This window comes from Ochlerotatus camptorhynchus, unplaced genomic scaffold, assembly GCF_037179485.1.
Source record: "Ochlerotatus camptorhynchus isolate MF236.1 unplaced genomic scaffold, CSIRO-AGI_Acam_v1.1 ptg000094l, whole genome shotgun sequence".
Lineage (NCBI taxonomy): Eukaryota > Metazoa > Arthropoda > Insecta > Diptera > Culicidae > Ochlerotatus > Ochlerotatus camptorhynchus.
This window is the reverse complement of record NW_027040584.1, coordinates 4,128,583-4,153,482: the sequence shown is the minus strand read 5'-3', so window position 1 is coordinate 4,153,482 and position 24,900 is coordinate 4,128,583. Positions and strand designations below refer to the sequence as shown.

General features: G+C 42.2%; 1 protein-coding gene across 1 annotated transcript in view; it reads right to left on the bottom strand.

Moving 5' to 3' along the window:
• The window catches only part of Sox100B, a 99,135-nt gene extending 74,444 nt beyond the window's left edge, over positions 1 to 24,691 (bottom strand). The window contains exon 1 of the mRNA XM_065218879.1: positions 24,064 to 24,691. Coding sequence (XP_065074951.1) covers positions 24,064 to 24,458 — 395 coding nt within the window. The 5' untranslated portion in view covers positions 24,459 to 24,691. The remainder of the gene's footprint in view (positions 1 to 24,063) is intronic.
• Positions 24,692 to 24,900: the final 209 nt, after the last annotated feature.

The window sequence follows — 24,900 nt, the reverse complement described above, 5'->3', positions numbered from 1 at the left end:
CTGAAGAAGAAGAAGAACTAGTGCACGGTAGTGAAGAACAGAGATGTGTGCGACCGGAAGAGCATCCAAGGTCAACACGAAATGTACTACCTGTTCGATTCAGGGACTACGAGTTGGGTCTCGTAGCGATGGAGCAGAACGAGCCCGCAACCTTCAAGGAAGCCATTGGTGGACCCGAAAAGGAGGAGTGGCTGAAAGCCATGAAAGAAGAATACCAGTTTTTGATCTCGACTGGTACGTGGGAGTTGGTAGACCTACCGGCCAATCGCAACATCATTGGCAGCAAGTGGGTATACCGGAAGAAGCTGAATGCCGAAGGGGAAGTTGAAAGATTCAAAGCGCGACTCGTAGCGCAAGGGTTTACCCAGCGTTTCGGTACCGATTATAAGGAGATTTTCGCTCCGGTTGCCATGCAGTCGACCCTTCGTGTGTTGTTGGCTGTTGCAGGAAGGCAGAAAATGACAGTCAAGCACCTGGATGTCAAGTCGGCCTACCTTTACGGATCGTTAAGTGAGGAAATCCACATGCGACAACCGCCGGGTTTTGTAGTTCAGAAGAAGGCGCACCAGGTCTGCAGATTGCGGAAGAGTATATATGGCCTTAAGCAAGCGGCCAGGGTTTGGCATCAAACGATAACCCAAATCCTGATGAAACTTGGATTCAGTCAGTGTGGAAGCGACTCGTGCCTGTACCGGAAGCGTCTAGCCAGTGGAGGATGGATCTATCTGCTGTTATACGTAGACGATATTTTGGTGGTTTGTGCGCAGGAGGAGGATATTGCAAGCATCGAACGAGCGCTGCAGGAGAAGATTCAGATCACGAAGCTTGGTGAAATATCTTGCTTTCTGGGGATTCGAGTGCAGAAGGACGAGAGCGGCTTCTACAGTCTCAGCCAGGAGTGTTTCATCAAGAAACTACTCAAGCATTTCGGAAAGGAAGAAGTAAAGGGGTCCAAGTACCCGATGGACCCGGGCTATTTCAAGTTAAGCAAGGACGGGAAGAACCTTAGAGACAATGAAGAGTACCATAGTCTCATCGGTTCACTCTTATATCTCGCAACGAACAGTCGACCGGACATTGCGGTTAGTGTCGGGATTCTGAGCCGTAAGGTCAGTTGTCCATCGGAGGTTGATTGGACGGAGAGTCAGAGGATCATACGCTATCTGGCTAATACAGTGGACTACAGGCTGAAGTTGGGTAGTGCAGGAGAGAGGTTCGAGCTGGTGGGCTACTGCGACGCTGACTGGGCAGGCGATACCAGCGACAGAAAGTCTTGCAGCGGCTATGTGTTCCGTATAGGAGGAGCTACCGTCAGCTGGGCCAGTATAAAGCAGGGTTGCGTGACTCTGTCCACAATGGAGGCGGAGTAACGTCACGCTCTCCGAGGCTGCGCATGAGGTCGTGTGGCTTCGGAATTTGTTGAAGGAGTTGAACGAGGAACAGGTCAAACCGACCGTAGTGTTTGAAGACAACAAGGGCTGTCTCGACTTTGTGGCTCTTGATCAACACAAGAAGAGAACGAAACACATCGATACGCGGTACCACTACACTCGTGAGCTTTCGTCATCTGGAACTATGGAGTTAAGGTACTGTCCGTCGGAGATGATGGTGGCAGATATCTTGACAAAACCGCTAGGTGCTGCAAAGGTCAAGAAATTCGCTACGGAGCTGGGTCTGGTTGGTAAACCGGATGAAGAAGGTAAAGGCTGAATTCGCGAGGAGGAGTGTTGGCAGTACTGCTAAGTTCGGTGTTTTATGCGCGAATACAGCCTTTTGGTATGTTGGTCGTCATCATCATTGTCAACATCATTAACATGCGAGTGACAGTTATAATTTTCCTTTTGTATTCATGTTTGTTCATCCAAGTAAATAACACGCAATAAAACGAACACGTTGTAACGAGTATTTCTCCGGTACGTTTTTCTCATCGCGTTTTTAACCGATTCCCGACGTTTGTTCCTCTGTCCGCTGGCCGCCAAAAGGGGGTACCCGGAAAATGTCATGGTGTAGAAAATGAGGCCTTGGGCACACAATATGACTCCTATTGATCATATTTTCTAATTCTCATACGATTTGATGTGTCACAATATAGGTTTGTATCGTTTTTGATCATTTCTAGACCTGTGCTCACAGGACTTATGGTCACTGGAACCTGTTCCGGCCATATCTGTGGGACCAGTTGACCGATTCCGAAGATATTAATGTATGATCTATATGTCCAAAGTACCACTCATGGGCAAGCATGGGAAAAATCGTTCCATTTTGCATTCTCAACTCACTCACACGCATACAACATCAGAAACGAACAGCAGCTTGTGCGAGCCGCACTGATTTCGTTCGTATTCGCATTGCTTCTATTTTCTTCGATGAATGCAGAATTGAGCAAAACAGACAGCTGAGCGTAATATGAATGATTCTGAGTGTAGTAGTGTGGATGATTCCTCTCTTATTATTTTTTCCATGCTGAGCCTTTTACGATTGCATTCTGCTAAGTGAGCTGAATGAGAGTTTTGCAGAAAGAATCACTTTTTATTTTCTAGCTTTAAACATACATTGACACATACAAATCGCTATTAATATCGAGAAAACTGTTATACTGTAACACATAAACATAAGCGTCACGCAAATAACATAAATCTGCTGCGGCCAATTCAACTGATTTAAATCAGTGAGCCAAAATGTATCTGACTCGGCTATTTAAATCGTTAGCATACGGATTTTACGCATTCAATCTGGCTCTCCCTCGCTAGAGAAAATTGTTCGGCTGCCTTTCAGTTTATCCTTATTTTCTTCTACTGCTGTCAGTTCTGAGTCGAGCTGCAGAGTCACTTAGTAGGAAGAATTTACATTCGTTCGGCAATCTGTTTGTAGGCGAGGATGGCTATTTTGATTCTGTGGTGCTCGCGCGAGTGAATGAATTTTCCCATGCTTGCTCATGGGGTGCTTGTTGCGTCCAATTTTGTGCAATGGTTGTCAAAAAAAAAGAACGAGTATTTTTAGATCGTTCGAAAAATTTATGAAAAAGCACAGATAATGTGATGAATCTGAAAATTTTATAATTTTTGTCCATAGATAAAAGAATGTTTATTCATATGTAGCAAAGCAAAATGTGAAATTTCTTGCTCATTTTGAGCTACTTGCAGTTCAACGCTTTTTGCTAAAGCTAAACATCTTTCCCGGAAATGGCCATCGGAGGTCAATTTCGTGGTAATTGCCCTGATAAAAACCGTGTACGAACGCGCACGAGATTAAAAAATGGCTGACCCCGAAATCAGGGAGTGAGTAGGTTTTGACATTTGAAGCAGATCGGCCAAATCTAGACCAACCGGTGCGTGCACACACAGTTTGATCTATTTTGGCTTGATCTATTTCATTTTCGCTGGTTCAAATGTGACATAACTTTGGATCTAGATCAGACCACCGCTAAAGATGCCCTAACGATTTAAATAGGCGAGTGAGATGGTTTTTGGCTCAGGAATTTGTACCAGTTGAATTGGCAACAGCAGTTTTGCAGTTTTTATGTGTTACAATATAATGCTTTTCTCCATGTTAATACCAATTTAAATGTGTCAATTTAGGTTTAAAGCTAGCAAATAACAAATGATTCTTTCTGCTAAATTTTCACTCAGCTCATTCAGCATAATGCAATCGTACAAGGCTCAGCATGCAAAAATAATAGGTGAGGAATCATTCAAAATATCAATCTTAAAATCAGTCAAGCCTCAGCAGTCTGTTTTGCTCAATTCTGTGTTGAAATCGGTGTGGCTCGCATAAGCTACTGCTCGTTTCTGATGTTGTATGCGTGTGAGCGAGTAGTAAACACAAAATGAAACGATTTTTCCCATGATTGGGCACATTGATGTGTTTCCTCACCTTAGTTTAAATTTTACATGAATGTATTTAATAATACATTCATTTGCATTGAATTTTACATGCATGTGTATTTTTCCCAAGGTATTTCCATGGAAGTCAAAATTTCAATTGAAATTGATTTAATTTTCAACGAGCAACGATATAAATTTTCAAGAACGTGTAAATTTCAGCTTTGATTCATAGAATTTCAGATCGTTAAACGTGTAATTTCAAATTTAAAAATGGTTGAAATTTACAAAATATTTTTATCGCTGTAACCGAAACTGAATTTATCAAGCTAATTTCGTGGAACTGTCAAAATTCTATGAGGAGCAGGGCTCTACAATTTCCAAGCTCTAAAATAAACTCGTGTTTTGTTTCTCTCATACATACGTGTTCGACGCTTCATTTCTATAACGCCTAGCTAGACTATCAGCAAGAAACGAAAATAATAAAGCAGGACGCTTAGAAGGAAAGGCTGGCTGTGGAACTTCTCGTCGTTGTTTTGCTCATCGCTGCCAATGTAACTAACGTCGATTTTCTAGTTAAACGAAACCTCATTATGGCTTTCAATCCCCTTTCACGAACACTCTATCACCGCTCTTTCAATTTGTTTAAAATGCGTTATGTCCCGTTTTCGATCGTTTTTTTTTAGATAAGTATATGGATGGAAGATAAATTAAAAATATGACGTGTAATCTTCAAGTGTTTTGACGTGAGAAATGCATTTTCCTTCAAATACGTCATTGTTGATGTGTTTCATGAAAGAGAAAACTATCAAAGTTGAGCGCTCTTTCGCTCATCCGTTTCGACGAAGCTTGAAAGGAAGACCAATGGAGCGACTGGAGAAAGAGAGACAAGCGATTGAACATTTGTTTGTGCACGCCGACTGAGGTTCTAGAGTGCTGCGAAGCTGTTCGACTTTAACAGAAAAAGAAAGCCAGCAGTCTCTTCGTTGCATCGATTTGGTCGATTGAAGCTGATATTGTGACGCTCTGCTAGGCACTACTAAACGGGTCTCCTCCAATTGAAAAACTTTGCTGAAAACAGGAAACTTCTATCTAGTCTCAATCCTGAGAAATAAATTGAAGTAGTTTATTTGCACTCTAGCGCCACCAGTGAATTAATTCTGAGCCAAACTAGCCACTGCCACACGGGTTTTGTCCGACTGAACAACTATGCTCAAGACTGCATCTTTCTATCTCGTTCAAGAGCCGAGGGGTAATCAACTCTGCACACTGTGCCGAAACACAGCATGGCACACTGGTCGGCACGCTAGGGCACACGTTGACAAGTGTGACTACTCGTTGCTAAGAATGACTACTTTATTTACTTTACAATTGGTTCGAAAAATTCTAAGAAAAAATCTGTAAGTACAATCTGCACCATGAACCTCGCCAAAACCAACAAATCTCATCCGTTTCAGTTTGCAGGTTCAAATCCCGGTATTGCCAAGAGTCTTCGGGATGGAAATTTTCACGTTTTTCCCTGCGTTTTTCCTCAGATATTCTTGTCAGTCACTGTTTTCAATTGGGTATGGAGTTCGATGGGAAATGCATAGAACTTTATAGGGATGGCCATAGAAGTTCCTTTACTTCTAGGGTATGTCGATACGTATTAACCTCAAATATTCTATCAGAATTGGACCTACGCCTAGATTGCCTTAGCACAATAGTATAGGATTAATAGTATCATATGATAATAGAATAATCAGTGCGATTACATTCCATTCCCATCATAAACAATCCGGCCATTTTGCAGGTGCATATCTGTCATCATCCATCTGGGTGGCCTACCGATCAGTTCTTGTAAGGCCAGTAAGGCCTTGCTCAATCTGGTGGGGTCAACGGTTCCCGCATTACGAAACTAAGCAATTTGCTGTTCGGCAAGAGCCCATGGGCGTGCAGATGAGCAACAACGACCGCAGAGTCCTGCCTGCAGTAGAACTGTAGAACTGCAGATGCGAAGCTTATCTAGAACACAAACCATTTCTAGAGTAGGGGATATTTCAGTGCTTGCATTGAATAGGGGCGTAATTGCTTTTGTAAACAATGACTTTAGCCATTGTTTTCTGGCAAATTAAAGTTCACCCCTCCAAATTAACAACGTTGGTTGATAGAGAAAACATTCCTCTACCTGTTGGTGTTATTCTCACGCGAGAAATCGACGGCTTAAGTCATTTTTTATAATAGCAATTACGCCCCTTTGAAATTTTGACACTGGTTTGATGGTTTTCATCGGTGGTACATTGGCCATTGGTTTTCATTGGCATAAGATACCACTACAACATAGTAAGATCGTGAACTTGGTAAGCTTGAACATGTGTAGTTGGGTGGTGGTAGGAGACACCATAATCACCACCACCAATCTATTAAAGGCTTGGATCGAAGACAACAAATCAAGAAGAATGGCAACTCTTCCATTTTCTCATACGAACGCTATGAGACAGGTACAATCGCGTCATCTGCCGCTCAATGGTAAATGCTTCGAATGAATTGGATAGCAAATATTACATCCTCAGAAGAAAGGTTTGTGTATTTGCTCATTTTTCTATGCGTTGCTTCCAACTTCACTCAAGCGCAGCGCTATTGTATCTGTCGCTTGGATTCTGGCAAAGTTGCCAGTCTTCTTGATATGATGTCTACGCTTGGATGATGACTTCGAGGTCACGTAATTTCATTTGTATAACTCCTTTCATCCGGACTTACAAGATCGTCGGCCGTAGCTTGTTGTGGTGTCAGGGGCACGGTAGCCTTAGAGCGGCCGTTTTTGCTTACCGAGCAGAAGACCGTGGGTTAGAACTCAAGCCCCTTTACATTACTGAATTGATAGGGTCGACTAATTTGCCTTCCCCAGGCCAGCTGGGGTGAGCGGTAATCACGCTTACCACTACACCACCACAGTCTTATTCGCAATAAATTTCATAAATCAATACATTACAGGGTGATTCGGAATAATTGTCATTTTAAAAAATGGTCAATGGTCATAACGATTGAACGCTTGCATGATTTTTTGATATCAGTATATTCCAAATATACTACATACATATATAACCTTCAACTTAGCATACTTTAATTAAAACCTCTCTCCCTTTACCTTAAATTACCAGTTACATTTGTCACGAAAACGAACCACAGCTGGCACGCACGTTTTAGTTCCAGCACTTTTGAAGTCTAAGCTCTGATATTGAACGGATTGTCCACGCATGGTTCCTTTTTACCACTATAATGATGCGACAAATAAATGTTTCATTACTTCGAAGAGATTTCAGTTTCTAAAAGATAACACACGAATTTATACAGATTTATGGCATGCTCCATTTTCACGTCCATTGCTGCTTGAAATCGAAAACGAATGAAATTTCAAATCCCAATCCTTATCAAGGTGAATCCTGATCCAACGAACCCAACCTACTAACAAAAGATCCCTCCTGTGACCTTTGAGGGGACGCAGAGGTAAACGAAGGTCGCTCTAACATTCTTTCCCTACTTCCACATGATTGCAAGGACGTGGCCGGCGCCGGTCACTGAAACTTGTACAATGGAAATGCAAAGTCATTCCCAGCACCATTCAGTTGATTCATTGTGCAAGTTCACTGGTTCTGATCAATCACGGAGTAGCAACCATTTGATATGTGCAGTCAGTCTAAGCTAAGGTAAGCTAAGCAAAGAAGCTGTGTTATATTTTTAACAATATCTCAACAATGTGTTACTATTTATCAAATATTACGGTACATACCGAAAGGTAAATACATAAAGGAATACGGTGCGGATGGGGCGGACAGGAAATAACCAGGACAACACTTAACAATGAACAAGTTTTATTAACAATAAAGTTATCTTGGTATGACTGCTCTCTTCAGTGTCTTGATATGGAATAACGCTAGAAAATTGATTGGAGTGTTCAAGACAGCAATCCAACGCCTACTTTGTTAACACCCCCTCTCGTTTGGATACTCCTAGCTTCGTCCTTAATACCTCGAATCGGCCAGCGTCCAAGGACTTGGTAAAGAAGTCAGCTAATTGGTTCTCACTTGCAATTGGTTCTATCAGCAGCTTCCCAGCGGTGACAAGATCCCGAAGAAAATGATGTTTGATATCAATATGCTTCACTCTCTTGCTCTCCACGTTCTTAGCCATGCCGATGCACCCACGATTGTCTTCATATATGGCAACTGGCTCGATCTACGTATCGCCTAGGACACCAATCAACCATATTGCTTCCGATGCTGCAGCGCTTAACGCCACATACTCTGCTTCACTTGATGAAGTGGCGACCGTCGTTTGTTTTTTACTAGACCAGGCAACAGTCGATCCAAACACCTGGAAGACAAATCCGCTCACTGACTTCCTGTCCTCGGTATCGGTAGCCCAGTCTGCATCCGCGAACCCAACTAGTGGTTTTGCTTGAACATCCCGGGTTAAAGTCAAGCAATGATCCATCGTCCCTCTCAGGTAACGCACTACTCGCTTGAGTGCGGTCCAGTGCTGTTGTCCGGGTTGAGCTTGGAATCTCCCCAGGTACCCGACAGGATAGCAAATGTCCGATCTCGTTGATACCATCACGTACATTAAACTTCCCAGTAGCTCACGATACGGTACTCCATTAGCTTCGGAAACTTGACGATAAAGCTGCAACCCTTTCTCCATCGGGGTCCTTGTAGGATTGCATTCCAACATGCCAAACTTCTGGAAGATCTTTTCTAGGCTTGCTTCTTGAGACAGCATCATCTTTCCGTCTTGTCGATTGTAGCGTATCTTCATGCCAAGGAAATGGCTAAGCTCTCCACAGTCGGTCATGGCGAACATCCGGGATAATTCGTTCTTCAATTTCAAAATTGTTGACAGCTTCGCTCCCGCTATGAGAAGGTCATCAACATATAGTACGACGAAAATGGCATCTTCCCCCCTCTCGTCGGTACGGGTGTACAGGCAATAATCGTGCTTGGAACGAATAAAACCTAACTTCAGCAGCGCTTGATTGAACTTCTCGTTCCAGCAGCGAGGGGACTGCTTCAAGCCATACAGACTCTTTTTCAATTTGCACACCGTGCCAGCTCTCGCCTTGGCACCGTTCGGAACCGCCATGAATATTTTCTCTTGCAGCTCACCGTGAAGAAACGCCGTCTTCACATCCATTTGGTGGAAATGGAACCCTTTTTGAACACCGACAGCCAGCACAATACGGATTGTCGTCAGCTTTGCCACAGGTGCGTAGGTTTCATTGTAGTCCAAACCGGCTTTTTGCAAGAAACCTTTGACGACCAACCTTGCTTTATAGCGCACAGGGTTTCCTTCTTCATCCTCTTTCGTGCGGAAGATCCACTTTGACTGCAGCGGTTTGACGCCGGTTGGGCATGGCACCAATTCCCATACCTTGTTGGCCTCCAGGGATTTCAGTTCTTCATCGATTGCATCCAGCCACAGTTTTTGGTCATTCCGCGCGTTGATTTCATCGTACGAATCCGGGAAATCTGGGAATGTTGAAATTTTTCCAGCAGACGTTGCTCTGAACCCAGTTAGAAAGTCAAGAAACTTACCTGGGAGCCTGCGCTCCCGTTCACCACGCCTAGTGTTTGACTCTGAACAGTCGTCACCTCTTGATTGTGAAGGGAGCGCCCCAGGTTTTTCAAGTTGCTCCTCAGGTTGTTCGTCTAGTTCAACCTCATCCTCGTCATCACTTAGCACAGGCATCGCGTCTTCGAACTCAACTTGCTGGTCATCTGGCTGCTCTTCCAATTCAGCTTGCTGGTCATCTTCGACGGCCGGATACAGCATTGGAATCACCAATGGTACCCTCGAATCTTGACTGTCTTCAAAAGCGTACGGTAATGAAATCTCGTCAAATTTGATGTCACGGGCTACGAGGATTTTTCTTGACGTTCTATCAAAAAGGCGGTATCCGTTGGGAGCATAGCCCACCATCACCGCCTCGCGACTCTTGTTGTCCAGCTTTTTCTGGAGTTGACCTGGCACCCATGCAAATGCTTTGCATCCGAAAATCCTCAATTTCGATAGATCAGGTTTCACACCGGTCCAATACTCAGCAGGCGTACGGTTGTCCGATAGAGCAGCAGTAGGGCAACGATTTAATATATACGTACCGGTAAGCACTGCTTCCGACCACATGTACTTGGGCATATTCGAGTCGATCAGCAATGTCCTTACCTTTTCAATTAGCGTTCGATTGAACCTCTCGGCAACTCCGTTCTGTTGCGGAGAATATGCTACGGTTGGCTGGATTTGAATCCCCTTTCGCTTGTAGAATGCTTCTTGTTCCTTGGAGTCGTACTCACGCCCTTGATCCACGGTTAGCTTGCTGATTCGTTTTTCGAACTGGGCGGTCACCATCGCTTCGTATTCTTGAAAACGACCAAAAACCTCGGACTTCTTCTTCATCACATAGATACACGCAAAGTGACTATAATCGTCGATGAATGAAACAAAATACTTCGATCCATCCCAGGCCGGAGGATTGATTGGTCCACACACGTCCGAGTGAATCCGCTCTAGTAGACGACTAGCTCTTTCACGAGTTCCGTCGAAGGGTTCTCTGCATTGCTTACCGAGCACGCAAGTGTCACAGAACCCGATAGCATTGACCTTCGGACCAAATCCTTCCGCCACACTATACCGGGCCAACGTGTTCATCGTGGTCTGACTGGCGTGACCCAAACGACGATGCCAGAGTTTTCCAGCGTCCGATGCGCATAGATTTGCGGTAGCTCCTGACACGTCCAAGTTTAAATCCAATTCGTACAAATTACCTCGTAGATGCGCTACTCTAATTACTGTGTCATTCTTTTTCATCATCGCTTGATGCTTTTCACCACGGCTTGTGAATAGTACGTCGATTCCCGCTTGGGACATCTTCTTCACGGATAGCAGGTTTCCTCTCAGCTCGGGCACGAAAATCACATTTTTCATTTCAAACTTCACACCTTCTCTTGATAGTCCAGTAACGTCACCTTCGTAGTTTCCGATAATTGAAACACCATCTTTGGCTACATCGATCCCGAACGGTTGTTTGAGTTTCCTCACCGACTGCATGCATTCCAAAGTGTTCACCAGATGGTCGCTGCATCCAGAATCCACAACGAATACTGACCTCTTATGTTCCGTCTTCGTCGGCATCTTGTTCACCATGAATGAAACTGATTTGCTGTTAACGGCCGCATTCACCTTACCTTCTGGCTTCTTAACATAGCAATCTTTTTTGCATATGTCCCACCTTTCCGCAACGATGGCATTTTCCGGTAAACTTTTTGGTCTTCTTATTTCGTCCTCCGACAAACGCTGCACTCCTATCTTCACAAGAATCTTCCATCCGATCAGACCGCTTGGATTCCTCCGCCAACAATCGTTGCTTCACGGTTTCCAACGTCAGGTCCTTTTCGTTTATATTCTCTAAAGCTGTTACCATGGAGTCGTAGCTGTCGGGAAGGGTCAAAAATAACTGTGATACCGTATCGTTCTCCTCCAATTTCGCACCAGCGGTCTTGAGCTGCCGTACGATGTCGTCGTACTGCTGGAAATGATGCCGCATTGAAGTACCCTCCTTCATCCGAAGTCTTGCCAGTTGCTTCCGTAACAGAGTCTGACTTGCCACAGACTTCTTCGCGAAGGTGTCTTCAAGTGCCTTCCACATATCGCGAGCCGTCTCCTTGTCCCGTACTATGCCAAGACATTCATCGGAAAGGAATCCGACCAGTAGTGACTTCGCTTTCCGATCTGTCTGCATGAACTTCGCTCTTCCAGCATCCGTTGCACCAGGAACTTGCCCCGTAAGCGCTTCTGAAACTTCCGCCGCATCCAGGTAGAGTTGAGCGCGAAAACGCCAGTTCTCAAAGTTCGATCCGTTTAGCTGCGGAATTCCAGAGCCTTCCTTCGTAGACGAGCCCATAACCTAAAGGAATACGGTGCGGATGGGGCGGACAGGAAATAACCAGGACAACACTTAACAATGAACAAGTTTTATTAACGATAAAGTAATCTTGGTATGACTGCTCTCTTCAGTGCCTTGATATGGAATAACGCTAGAAAATTGATTGGAGTGTTCAAGACAGCAATCCAACGCCTACTTTGTTAACAATACATTTAGAAGGCATCTGCAGTAAAAACATTTCCTTTTGTGAAAAACTACTAAATAAAAAACAAGTTTGAGAACCGCGAGAGACGACAAAAGAAAGTTAAATTAATATAGGCAGATGTAATTTCTATGTTTTGACTATTTTTAAACTTGCCGCATTCTCAAACAACATAACGCATAATTGAAGGTGAAGGTTGTATAGTTGCCAAAACTGAATTAATTAGGTTAAATTCATGGAGCTGCGTCAACATTCTATGAGGCGTAGAAGAGATTAGAGCATAGCATTTAATTCTATTAAATTATAGATATTGTAACGAATTAAAATAATTCAACGCTTAATTCCGCGTCACCGATGGAACACAATTTTTTTACGCGACAGAAAAACTGACACAAGTTGGTGCAAACTGTGAAATCTATATAACATAAGCTCCCACGTCCCACTTTTGGGTTTCCGCTGCCAAAGCTCCACTCCCGATAAGTTCCCCCAGACGTCTGTTTATCCCAATTTGCATCTGAATTGCACAATTTACACCATGTCGATCATGTTTGAATGTTCCACATCCTCGCCGCCGGCAGATCGTTCTCCATCAGGCAAGGCACACTTATCCATCTTCCGAGTTTGACAATTGCCCAAAAAAAAAAAAACAAGACGCACCGCTGCCATTGAAGGTAAACAAGACACACACGAACCGAATCAATACTGTTCGAATGACAAAGGCGGCGGCATGTTTGAGAGGAAATACTGCCAGGCGCGTGAGCAGCATGTCAACTAGTCGGGTTGTAGTTTAGGCGCCTTGATGCTGCTACCGGGCTTTTTCCACGTCACCGGTGGATTCTGTTTGAGAATCTTCCGAAAGCGCTGAACTCGAAGGCCTTTCAAATGCAAACTAGTGCGAGGCGGCTGGTGATTCAAGCCGTTTTTTTTTCGGTTTTAGACACTTGCCCAAACAAGATCAACATGAGCCCAGACGGAAGTCGTCGCTCTGTGATCGTCACGGACTAGAGGCAAATATTGTACCAAAATCAACAGCTTCATTTGAAATGCTTATCAATTTTATCCTTCAAATTTACGACGACTTCCCGGTAATCCATGTGGGCCATGTTTACTTAGGATGCAGGTGCCTTTCGGATTAATTCCGCTTAATTGTGCGCCTACGGCAGGGGATCATGAGAAAAACAAACATCTAATCCAGCCGTGGCCGTTGAAAAATGTTTGTTGATTAGATGACTGTTGTTGAGCTGAAGTCAAAGCGGCGAAAATTCTCCGCAACGGATAAATACCTAGGAAAACATTTCAATCTATTAAACGCTAATCACCTTGCGGTGATTGAATTGACAGATAAGAGTGAGGGTGACTCCAACGAACAACAGCATCGCCAGTGACTGACCGGTCCGGCGAGCCGAAATCAAGCAACAGTGCAAAAGGGTTTCTGATTTCGGTCATGACTTGGCAAAACCGGGACAGGTTTGGGAATGGCTGGGGTCCATGGATCATGCTGTACCTCCCGCATTGCACATTGATGGGGAATTCGATTCGACACTCGCGCACAAGTCGCTCTCTCCGCGTAAGTTTTGTATTTACCTTAATTGGAGGGTATGGAGTTTTTGGCACCTTTTGTGACGATGATTTGGACCTTGTTAGAAGAAGTGAAATGTTTACACTGCGTTCGGTGTTCTTGAAGGTATTGGACGAACACGTTAAGCTTTATAGATAGAAATCATGTGGCAAGTAAGTATAGGGGAAATCTAGGGGGAAATGGAGGTTATGTCGGCCTAAATGCCCCTAATTTGGGCCCATACATAAATTCAGCAATCGACTAAATTTTCAATAGCAACCAAAAATATCCATTACTACCGTCCAAATGACGCGTTAATCTAGATAAAATTGATAAATAGCTGATTTTTAGCGATGGGCCCAATATTAGATCTATAGGCCAAAATTAGAGCCATTTCCCCTATCAATTGAAATGTATGTTGATTACAGAATACGCATGCTATTTATAAAAAAATACAGAGAGAGAATCTTAAATGTACCTGTTGGGTGTTATTTGGAAGACAAATCATGCTACCGCCTATTTTCACCACTGTTCCCGTTTTAGATCAAATCGGATTTAAAAAAAATGTTGTCCCTTCTAATTTTGGTTTCTTTGCGTCCTCACTGGGACTAAATCTAGACCAACAATTGAAATAGGCAGAACTATCAAACGTAAACAATGGCACAACATTCTCAAGAATCAAAACACTCCCCCGCAAACTAATAATGGCAGCCCTAAGTTTGCACCTTTAGAATTGATAAAACGATCCATAAAATATTGAAAACCGTTCCATTAAAAACATCCAAATGATCCATAAAACATCGGAGAAAATCCCTAAAAAAGTGTGGATCATCCATAAAAAATATCAATATTATCAATATTTTATGTGAAATTTAGCAACACAATTGTAAAAATGTACCACTAAATTTCTAAATAATGAGCATTGGAATTGTACGAATTACCCATAAACATATTGCAATTGATCCATAAAACATTCAGCAATGAACCTTAAACTAAAGAAAGTGATCCATAAAAAATCAAGTTTGCACACTTAAAAATATAGGCATGATCCATAAATTAGACGTATATTATTCATGTTTAGGACACTATTTTTTTTTTTAAATTTTGATCCATAAACCTTGAAAAATTGCTCCACTGCTTATCTATTTATATTTACTGTCTTGCCCGTGTATTTAAGGTAGATGTGCGAAGCGACGGGCAAGCGTCTAGAATTAGCTTCCAAAAGAAGATTCTACAATAATATTCTTAAGAAGCTTCCTATGGAAGCTTCATTTAGAAACTAAGAAGCTTATTCTAGACACTCGCCCATCGTTCTGCTCTTCTGACAAAAAAACACGGGCAGAACAGTAAACCTGAGTAGCTACGCAGTAATGTAGCAATTTTCCAAAGTTTGATCAAATTAAAAAAAACATATGTTTATAGACCGAGGGGAGCGACTCTGGCTACGATGCAGGAAAAATTGTGTTTTGTTTCGGCTAGCTGCGCGCACGCTGAGTAGATAGAAAGAAGATTGATGACGATTCTGAAGATTTCCTGTAAAAAGATGAGGTGCGATGCAAGTAGATGCGAGAAATGAAAGAATATTTTTCGAAGATTGATTCGCTAGGGGTAGATCTGTTGAGCATCTAGAATTGAGATTTGGATGTGTCGCCCCCCTCGATATAGACTATAAATAGAACACACCAAAATAAGCACGTCTACCAACAACTGGAACACCTACCCTAGGTATGATCCATAAAATTAACATTTCTTTTTCATTTTTCTTAAGAAGATTATTATAGAAGCTTCTTTTGGAAGCTAATTCTAGACGCTTGACCATCGCTCCGCACATCTACCAAAAAACACGGCAGGACAGTAAATCTAAGTAGTTAAGCATTAATGGAGCAATTTTTCATGGTTTATGGATCAAAATTAATAATACAGTGTCCAAAACGTGAATAATATACGTCTAATTTATGGATCATCGCTGTACGGAATATCGGGATAACCCTGTACCGAAAAACCCAGTGACAACCCTGTGGGAGATTCAGAGAGCTACGGTAACGGTCGCTGTCAGAAATGACAGACGTCAGGTTTGGTTCAACGGAACTGTGAACTCACAGTTCCGTTGAACCAAACCTTAGATAGGTCGGAGTATGAACGAGAAAAAAAGAGCAAAAGAAGATACAATTCCAAACCATCTAAAAAACGTTTTACAGCTAAATTATTTTAATTGCCTAAATTTGTTAATATACCTATCGTTTAATTAAATTATAGTTATTTGTAGTGAACTAGCTACCAACAATCAATACGAAACTAACGATTTTAAATTGGCTCACTACTTGACTTGCCTATTGGTCCCAAGCAAATCGATTAACGTACCCCATGCTAGTCAAAATTCTAGTACTACACAATGTTTGTTTTGATTCGCTATGAAAGTTTGACAGGTAAAATGAGGGGTTCGTGTTTTATAGGGGTGCATCGATAAGCTTGGGACCGAAGATAGTACCAGAGCTTAGTCAAAAAGTTGAGCACATTTCTTCGGGACCTTCTGGTCTTAAAGTTACCTCTATGTAGCTACTGAAGTAGGTTAGTTGGAGGTGGAATTCGTGCAATTATTGAATTTAATAACCCTATATTTGCTTAATCTAGATACTACAATTTGATCCTAAAATCTGGTAACCTACAATTTGTTCCTAAACGCTATATACATGATTTACCCTAAGTAACTAGTAAGTAGCTCATTCTACATCGTTTGCGTGCTTAACTAAAATAATAATTGAATCCCTAAATGCTAAATCTAGCCAAATCTTTGTTGAAAGAGTGACGGAAGATAACTCTAGGTTTGAAAATCTCCCGCTCAGCCTCCTATCGCTTTTCATGGAGGATTTTCTCTTCCTCCAGCGCATTCTTATTTGCGCTTTTCTCCTGCAGCAACTGCTCTAGGGATTTTTCCAGGCTGACCTCATTGGTACTTCCTTTTCCAGATTCGGTTGCGGCATCACTCCTCGCTCTATTATTTCTGCTAGGTGGTTTCTTTGGGACAGACTTCTTGGTTCCTTTTGCCACCTTCAGCATATTTGTGCACTTAGAGCACGTCTACGGAACCTCCTTTATAGCTGTTGTCTTACTAGCACTACTATAATGGGTCCAGAAATCGCAGACATCACACTGGACCATATCATCTACTTCTATCGCTGTTCTGTCCTTCACTCAACGGTGGTGTTGATCCCTCTGACATTTTGAGGTTATATCCGATGTTGTTCTTCAAGAATGTTCGGATTAATGAAAGCAACTTCCTCAGAGCAGTCTCGTTTTGGACAGCTTGAAGCTGAAATAGGTTTTATTATAAGCATTAAGATTGGTTTAGATTTTAGTTTAATAAAACCTATTTCAGCTTCAAGCTGTCCAAAACGAGACTGCTCTGAGGAAGTTGCTTTCATTAATCCGAACATGGCATGGTTTTTTTTTTTTAAGTGCCCAAACATGATTTTCTATGGATCACTTTCTTTAGATTAAAGTTCACTGCTGAATGTATTATGGATCAATTTCAATATGTTTATGGGTAATTCGTACAATTTCAATGCTCATTGCTTAGAAATTTAGCAGTACATTTTTACAATTGTGTTGCTAAATTTTACATTAAATATGGATCATATTGATATTTTTTATGGTTCATTCACAGGATTTTCTCCGAAGTTTTATGGATCATTTGGATGTTTTTTATGGAACGTTTTCCAATATTTTATGGATCATTTATTGGTTTTTATGTTCAAAAGTATGTTTGCCACTAACAATGCCATTCGATAAAGGAAGTTTGCTCTATCAGATGATGGTGTTAGATTGCTTGGATGTGGTTTGATTCTCGAGCAATTAGCGTTTAAAGCCATTGTTTACGTTTGGTTGTTCCGCCTATTTCAATTGTTGGTCTAGAAATGCCGGCTCTCGACTTAGTTTCTGTGAGAATTTCCATTTCATAGAAAAAAAAATCAACGCAACTGACAACCGCAGCAGCCTATTAAAACTAATAATAAGCTGTTCATATACTACGTAGACTCTTGGGGGGGGGGGGGGGGGGCGAGGAGGTTGACAAATGTCTACATTCCATACAAATTTCCAAAAAAAAAATGTATGGACGACTGTCTATACGGGGTGAGGGGGGTCTAAAACCTCTAAAAATCGGTCTACGTAGTTTATGAATAGCCCCTAATCTGACGCCCACTGAAAATTTGTCTATAAATATATTGTGTGGCAAGAACAATCATACTGTATGCCCAGGGAAGTCGAAAAAATTTCCAACCCGAAAAGATCCTAGACTGGACCGATGTTTGAACCCAGCTGCCTCCAGCATGGTCTTGCTTTATAGCTGCGCCTAAGGCAGTTCCATGTGAAACCGTCCAAAAAAGGTGAAATCTAACGCAACAATTTTCGATATAAACTAAACTTTGTCTATGTTTTCGACAGGAGAAAACATGAATCTTCCACTGATATAACGACCGTTTTGGCGTGACAGTAGGCTATGCGTGTGATCGACCGTGACTCCATGGGAGTTTCTTTTTCATAATCAGTTGCTGATCTGGTCAAAACAAAGCCCAGGATACGATTCCCAGTTCCTCAGAGACGGGAGAAGTTCTGCGAGAGCTGCATCTCAATCTATCTAGTTTTACGTCACTGTTATTTGCCGCTGAAATGCTGTTCCGAAGCCAAGTAGAACCACCATGGGGCTCTCGACGTCCCATCATTTGTCCCATAATCGTTGATTCGCAGCGCTGAACCTGACTATTCACCACGAAAAAGATTGCTAATGCACATCAAAAATCGACTACATCCTAACATATTTTATCTCATATCGAGGACATTCCGTGCAAGCTCTGCCACAAACCGGACTAGTTTATGTTGGTCTTCGTCAAGCGGTCCACCTACAATTTAGACTTCTACAACAACCCATGCCAAGCCCCCTTTAGGTTAAATTGACAACACTTGGTGAGTTCTGTAATCAAAGGAACACATTTTAGTTTTTTCCTTGATTTGTTTTCCGTCGATTTTGTTTCCCATGCTGAGCATCAATGCTACCGACGCCAGGGAGGCAGCTCCCACACCTGGACTCTACCTATCGACCCATCAACTCATGAACCGGGGACCAACGGCTCTACTTCCCTTCCGAAGGAAGGCGTGATCAGAGATGTTATGCCTCAGAACATCCCGGCGGCGCCGACTGGGATTGAACCCAGGCCTGCTGGGGTGAGAGGTAATGCTACTTATGATGCCTTGTTGATAGTGACAAGACTCAGGTAGTGGTCCCGTTATGAATTTTACTATTGTATTTTCAAATCAAAAATATTGTTTATGTTCATAGAGTATAAATAATCTTTCTCGTTTGTCCTTCTTCTTTTCCTTTCCTTTTCCTCTTAACTTTTCAGAAAGCGAGTAATGACGCTAAAGCCATAAACCATTAAAGGCTAGGACAATAGTTAGTGGGTTAGTGCTCATGTCCCAACCGTCCGTGGAAAATGGAGCATAACTTAACCTTAATAGCTTTTTTTTCCTCTGATCGGGAACAAACACTACTGCGACCAGTAAATTGATCTATTGATCTATATCCCGTGTCCTTAGTTTAGTGCACCTTTCTAGCTTAGATGCTTCCAACGACCAACGAATCATATAATAATCAAAAACGGAGCTTACGGTACGAGATGTGCACGATTCTGCAGTATCGTGTTTAAATCTTCGATAAACAGGCCCCATGTTTTCTGAGTCATCTTACCCCTTAAATGCTGCACAGTAGGCCTGGCGGCTTTGGCATGTGTGACGCATCTTTGATGTGCAACATATATCAAATAGACAAGACAAATGATTGAGGCATATCAATCATTTTCCATGGTGCTTCCAAGAACTGGCTGTGTTGGTGTTGGATTAGCTTAGATTGGGGTTTGAGGTTCGTAAAACTTCAGGCGCGATGAATGTCTAAGAAGCTTAATGTCTCGGCAATCATCCTGAAATTTATGGAACTTTCCTGGAGTTAATGCAGTTCTCCAGTTTTCGGAATATCTCTGAAATTCTCTGGAATTTCCTTAGTTCCTACTAGGTACCTGCAACTTTTTGAAATTAATGTAACTGCTTTAAAGTTATCTGATCTTCCCTCAAAGTGCATTAAACGTATCTAATGTTAATAAAATTAACCATTAACTTTCGCAGGAAATTACTGAACTACCTCGAAGGTTTTTTCAGTTGTCTGAAACTAATAGAACTGCCTTGAAATTTTCTGAACTTTGCTGAACTTACCTTACCAATCAGACTAAGGCCTTGATGCTGATGATACGTCACCAGCCTCGTAGTTTGCAAAGGGTCCGCAGGTCCCCTTCAACTTGGTCGATCCAGCTTGCCCACTGCGCGCCTCTTCTTCTTGTTTCTGTTGGGTCACTTTTTAGAAAAAAAATACTGGTTCATCGTCCGGCATTCTTACGACATGCCCCCCGTAGTCGCCCAATTTTTGCAGCGTGGACGATGGATGATTCTCCTAGTAGCTGGTGCAATTCGTGGTTTATTCGCCTCCTCCACATTCCATCATCCATCTGCACTCCACCGTAGGTGGTACGCAACACCTTCCGTTCGAAACCTCCACGAGCACAGTTCAGGTCTCGTGGCCGTAGGTCTAATCAGCGTCTTGTAGACAGTCAACTTCGTGTGGCGGCGATTTTTATTTGACCGGAGCGTCCTCACGATTCCCTGCCATAATGCGTCTTTGAATTTCTCTGCTGGTATCATTTTCGGCGGTCACCAGTGAGCCCAAATATACGAACTCATCGACCACCTCGATTTCGTCACTGTCAATCAGAACTCGGGGTGGGAGGCTAACATTGTCTTCCCTAGAATTTCGATGTTCAAAGCCAATCCAATCCACCTAGCTTCAGCCTTCAGTCTGATGTACGTTTCCGCCACCGTCTCAAAGTTCCGTGCCATAATGTCGATGTCATCGGCGAAGCCAAGAAGCTGGATGGACTTCCTGAAGATCGTGCCACTCCTAGCTTTTCTGATCACACCTTCTAACACGTTGTTGAATAGCAGACACGAAAGTCCATCACATTGCCGTATCCCTCTTCGACATTCAAAGGGACTCGAGAGTGTCCCTGATACTCGTACAACGCACATCACTCGATCGATCGTTGCCTTGACCAATCGCGTCAATTTATCCGGAAATCCGTACTCATGCATAGCTGATCTCGATCGATTGTGTCGTATGCGGATTTGAAATCGATGAACAAATAATGTGTACGCACGTTGTATTCGCGGCATTTCTGCAGAACCTGCTGAATCGCGAAAATTTGGTCCGTCGTAGCGCGGGCACCCATGACTCCCATGATCTTTACTGAGGACTTGCATTTTTTCTTGAGTTTTCGAACTTGCTCTGAAGTTTTCGGAACTTTTCTAAAACTGTTCCCGCATTCTCTTGATGTTCCGCCAATTTCCAGATGCTCTCGTAACTTTGCTGTTTGTTGAGGTTTTCGGAGCTACTATTAAGTTACTACAATTGACTTGAAATAAATGGAACTGCCCTGAAGATTTGTTTATGTTGCTCTTGGACCATTCCTGAAGTTCGCGTGCAATTATCCTGACCAGAAATGTATGATATTGTCTTTTTTTTTAACTAGTTCGTTTATTTACTAGGCTCACTTGGTGACACTTTGCGGAGTTATAGGAGACAATATAACAACACGGAGAATACGAGCGAATGATGAGGAGAACTCCAAGCGAATTTGCATAATAAATCTCCGTTGAATATGCAATCGACTGTTCTGAGGTCTTCTGAACAACTTGAAAGTTCCCTAAATATTCCTGAAGTTAATGAAACTGCCTTTTGTTCTCTTGTAGTTTGAGAAACTAGCCTGATGCTCGCAATACATCTCATCATTGTTTTTAACTTCTCTAAACTTTTTCGGACTTCCTAAAGTTTCCACAATTTTCCTAACGATCATGAATCTTCTCTAAAGTTTAACAATTCACTGCTCTGAGGATATCGGTTATTTCTTGACGTTCAATATCTTTTTTCAAGTTCTCGAAACTTCTCTAAAGTGTTTGCAGTTCTCATGAAGCTTGTTGTACTACCCTGAATTTAACTGAACTGTTCTAAAAATGTTTAAGCTTCCGTGAACTTTTGGACTTATATGAAAACCTAAATAATTTTCTTAACATCTCTCAAGTTCTCCGAAAATTTGGGAACTTATTGAAATTTTCCACTAATTTAGTAAAACTAATAGAATTAAACTCCCCTGAAATTCTAGAGCCATAAATTACTAATTTTCCCTGAAAAGTCCAGCCCTAAAGTTTTCTATGCTTACCTTAATTTTCCTTAATTGATCAAATGTTCCGGTAAATTTTCTGATATATATTTATAATTCCCTACATCTTCTAAAGTTTTCCGATCAATCATAGAATTCTCGGAATATCCCATAATTCAAAGGAACTCCTTGTAAGTCGCTGCTAATTTTCTTAAGTTAATGGGATTTTTCTGATGTCATCTGATCGTCCTCAAAGTACTTCACTGAATATAACAAAACAATCTAAAAATATCAAATTTTCTTAGTAGTTTTCTGGAGTTTCTTGAAAATATCGGTGCTTGCTAAAAGTTCTCGAATCTTTTTAATTAATGGAACTCCGTTGATGTACTCTAATCAACTTAGCTAAATTTTGGGATTTTTTTGGATCTTGATATTTCTATGATATTACACCCTTGACATGCTCTTAGATTTTCCGGATGTTAATTTAATTTTTATTGCGTTCCAGAAATTTTCTCTGAGCAAACCGAAGTTTCCGCAAATTTTCTTGAAACCTTTAAGATTTCTGCAATTTCGTTGATTTTTTTTTACTTCTTCTTCTTATTATTCGAATTTCAAGCTTATTGCTTAGTGCTTATGAGCTTATTACGTGTTCTCAACTTAGTGTTCTAAATGCACTTCCTCAGTTATTAATTGAGAGCTTTCGATGCCAATACCAATGCATGAATTTGTAATATATTTGAAATATATTTGCAAGCACAATGGTACTCTATGCCCAGGGAAGTCGAGAAAATTTCCAACCCGAAAGATTCCATCGACCGGAACCGGAATCGAACCCACCGCCTCCGGCTTGGTAATACCGTACCTTTACTGACTAGGCTATGAGGCTCCTCAATTTTTTCAACTGCCCTTTAATTCTACGATCTGTCTTGATGTTCTCGGAGCTTCCCTAAAGCTCTCAATTCTAATGAAGATCTCGGTTTTGCTTTAAAATAAATGGAATTCTCGTGAACACCTTTAAACCTTAGACTTACACACTTAGTTTTTTCTACCGAGCTCGGCTGTGCAAATCTCGGTACTGAGATCTTAACAAAAGTGACATTTGTTTGCTGAGTCTCGGATAATGCTTAGCTGAATCTCAGCAAACAAATGAAATGTTTAAACGCATTTCATAAATAGCTTTCTCATTGTAAACTTGGGAATTATCCGCCAAAGTTATGGAAAGACCTGGAAAACTCAGGGAACTTTATTCAGCCAAATGAGTGGACATACTGTAGATAGAGAAACGACGTCAAAAAACTCTATACAAGGTCGTCAATTTCGAATTGTTCAAAAATTAGAACAAAATCGAAGACAACATATCAAGAAGACTGGCAACTTTCCCATTTTCTCGTACGACCGCTATGAGGCAGGTACAATTGCGTCATCTGTCGCTCAAAAGTAAATGCTTCGAACGAATTTTATAGCAATTATTACATCCTCAGAAGAAAGGTTTGTGTATTAGCTTATTTTTCTATACGTTACTTCCACCTTCACTCAAGTGCTGCTCTACTGTATCTGTCGCTGTCTGGCAAAGTTGCCAGTCTTCTTGATATGATGTCTTCGGCAAAATGTAGGCCTATCCTACACACTTCAAGAAGAATGATCAATCTTCAAAGAAGAATGATCATATCAGGGTCGCAGACTATTTCAAATTTCATGTTTACCAGGTACACTAGCTATACGATTCTTAAAGCAGAACTGCAACTTGACCTCTGGACGATTGCATTTAAGGATGGGACTGATATGCGATTAGCGTTATCGATTATAGGCAGTACAGAAAATAACGATGAGAAACTTTTTCGAAGACACCAGCTCCTTCTGCTAATCTATTAATCGTTTGAGCAAAATTTGCAGTAGATTGCTTTTAGACTATTAAAAGTCGCTTATATGCATACGGATCCACGCAACGCGTTGTCCCAAAGATACAAATACACAAACGGTGGAATCAGTTAGGGAGTTGCTCTCTCTCCTCTTCTGCGTACGCTAGTACTTCCGTTGCATTTAATAATTCCTTGGTTTCAGCGCACCTCGCTATTTCTAACCGTAAGCAAAAAATAAGATAACACAGTAAATTGTTCTCTGCTTTCTGTTATTAACGATTGAGCATGTCAATCACAATTCATCTAATTAATAATCATCGCACGGTCAGCAAATTGATATGAAACAAAACAAAACCAATGGAGAACGCTTCCATCGATCAGCACACACGGCCCAATAGCGATCGATCATTCGATCGTTCGTTTAAATCCCCTCCCCCACCCCGACTGACTTACTTGACAACATTAGTAGGCGGAGTCCACTTGTACTCCTCGAACACCTTCATCACCGCTTTGGTGAGCTTCTCCTTATCGTTGGCGCCGAGCTTGTTGTCTTCGATCTCCGACGCCACTGCCGCCGCAGCAGCCGCCACAGCAGCAGTAGCCGATGCCGCTGCCGTCGCAAACGTCACATTGCTGCCACCGATGGTCACTTTGTTATTATTGCTTGCTGTACTATTGTTGTTGTTATTGTTAATTAACGCAACATTGTTATTATTAGCACCGCTGTTGCTACCGTTGTTGGACATCTTGGCGACGAGATTCTCCCGCCTCCCCAACGCCTTCATGTCATCCAAGGTCAGCGAATCCTGATGGTGGCGAATGGTGGTGGTCGTGGTGCTGCTATTCATGTTCTCTTTTCGCCTTCTCGTCGTCGCCTAGTTTGGCTGTTGTCACTCACTATATGTGCACTCCAAGAACACTGGATTCTATTGTAATTGAATCGCACATGCACAAACACCCCACAAACCGAGACACTTGTCACAACGCGACGATCCTAGCGTGTGTACGTCACTCGCGAACCACAACCCGCAATATATTCGTGAATCGTCGAGCCCCTCGGTGGTGATATTTTACAAGAATCGCTTGATTCAAACAATTTCTATCCTACAACCACGCGCGCACACCGCGTCTTGATCCGGGCAGTGTCTCGAACGAAACTGAGCTCGCTGAAGCTGCGCGAAGGCGATCCGATAGACCCGCGCGGGCTGGGTTACTAACGAAGGGAGCGTAAGATGGTATGTGCGTGTGTGTGAGTGTATGTAAATTCGGAATCGCTTTTGAGGCGTCTTT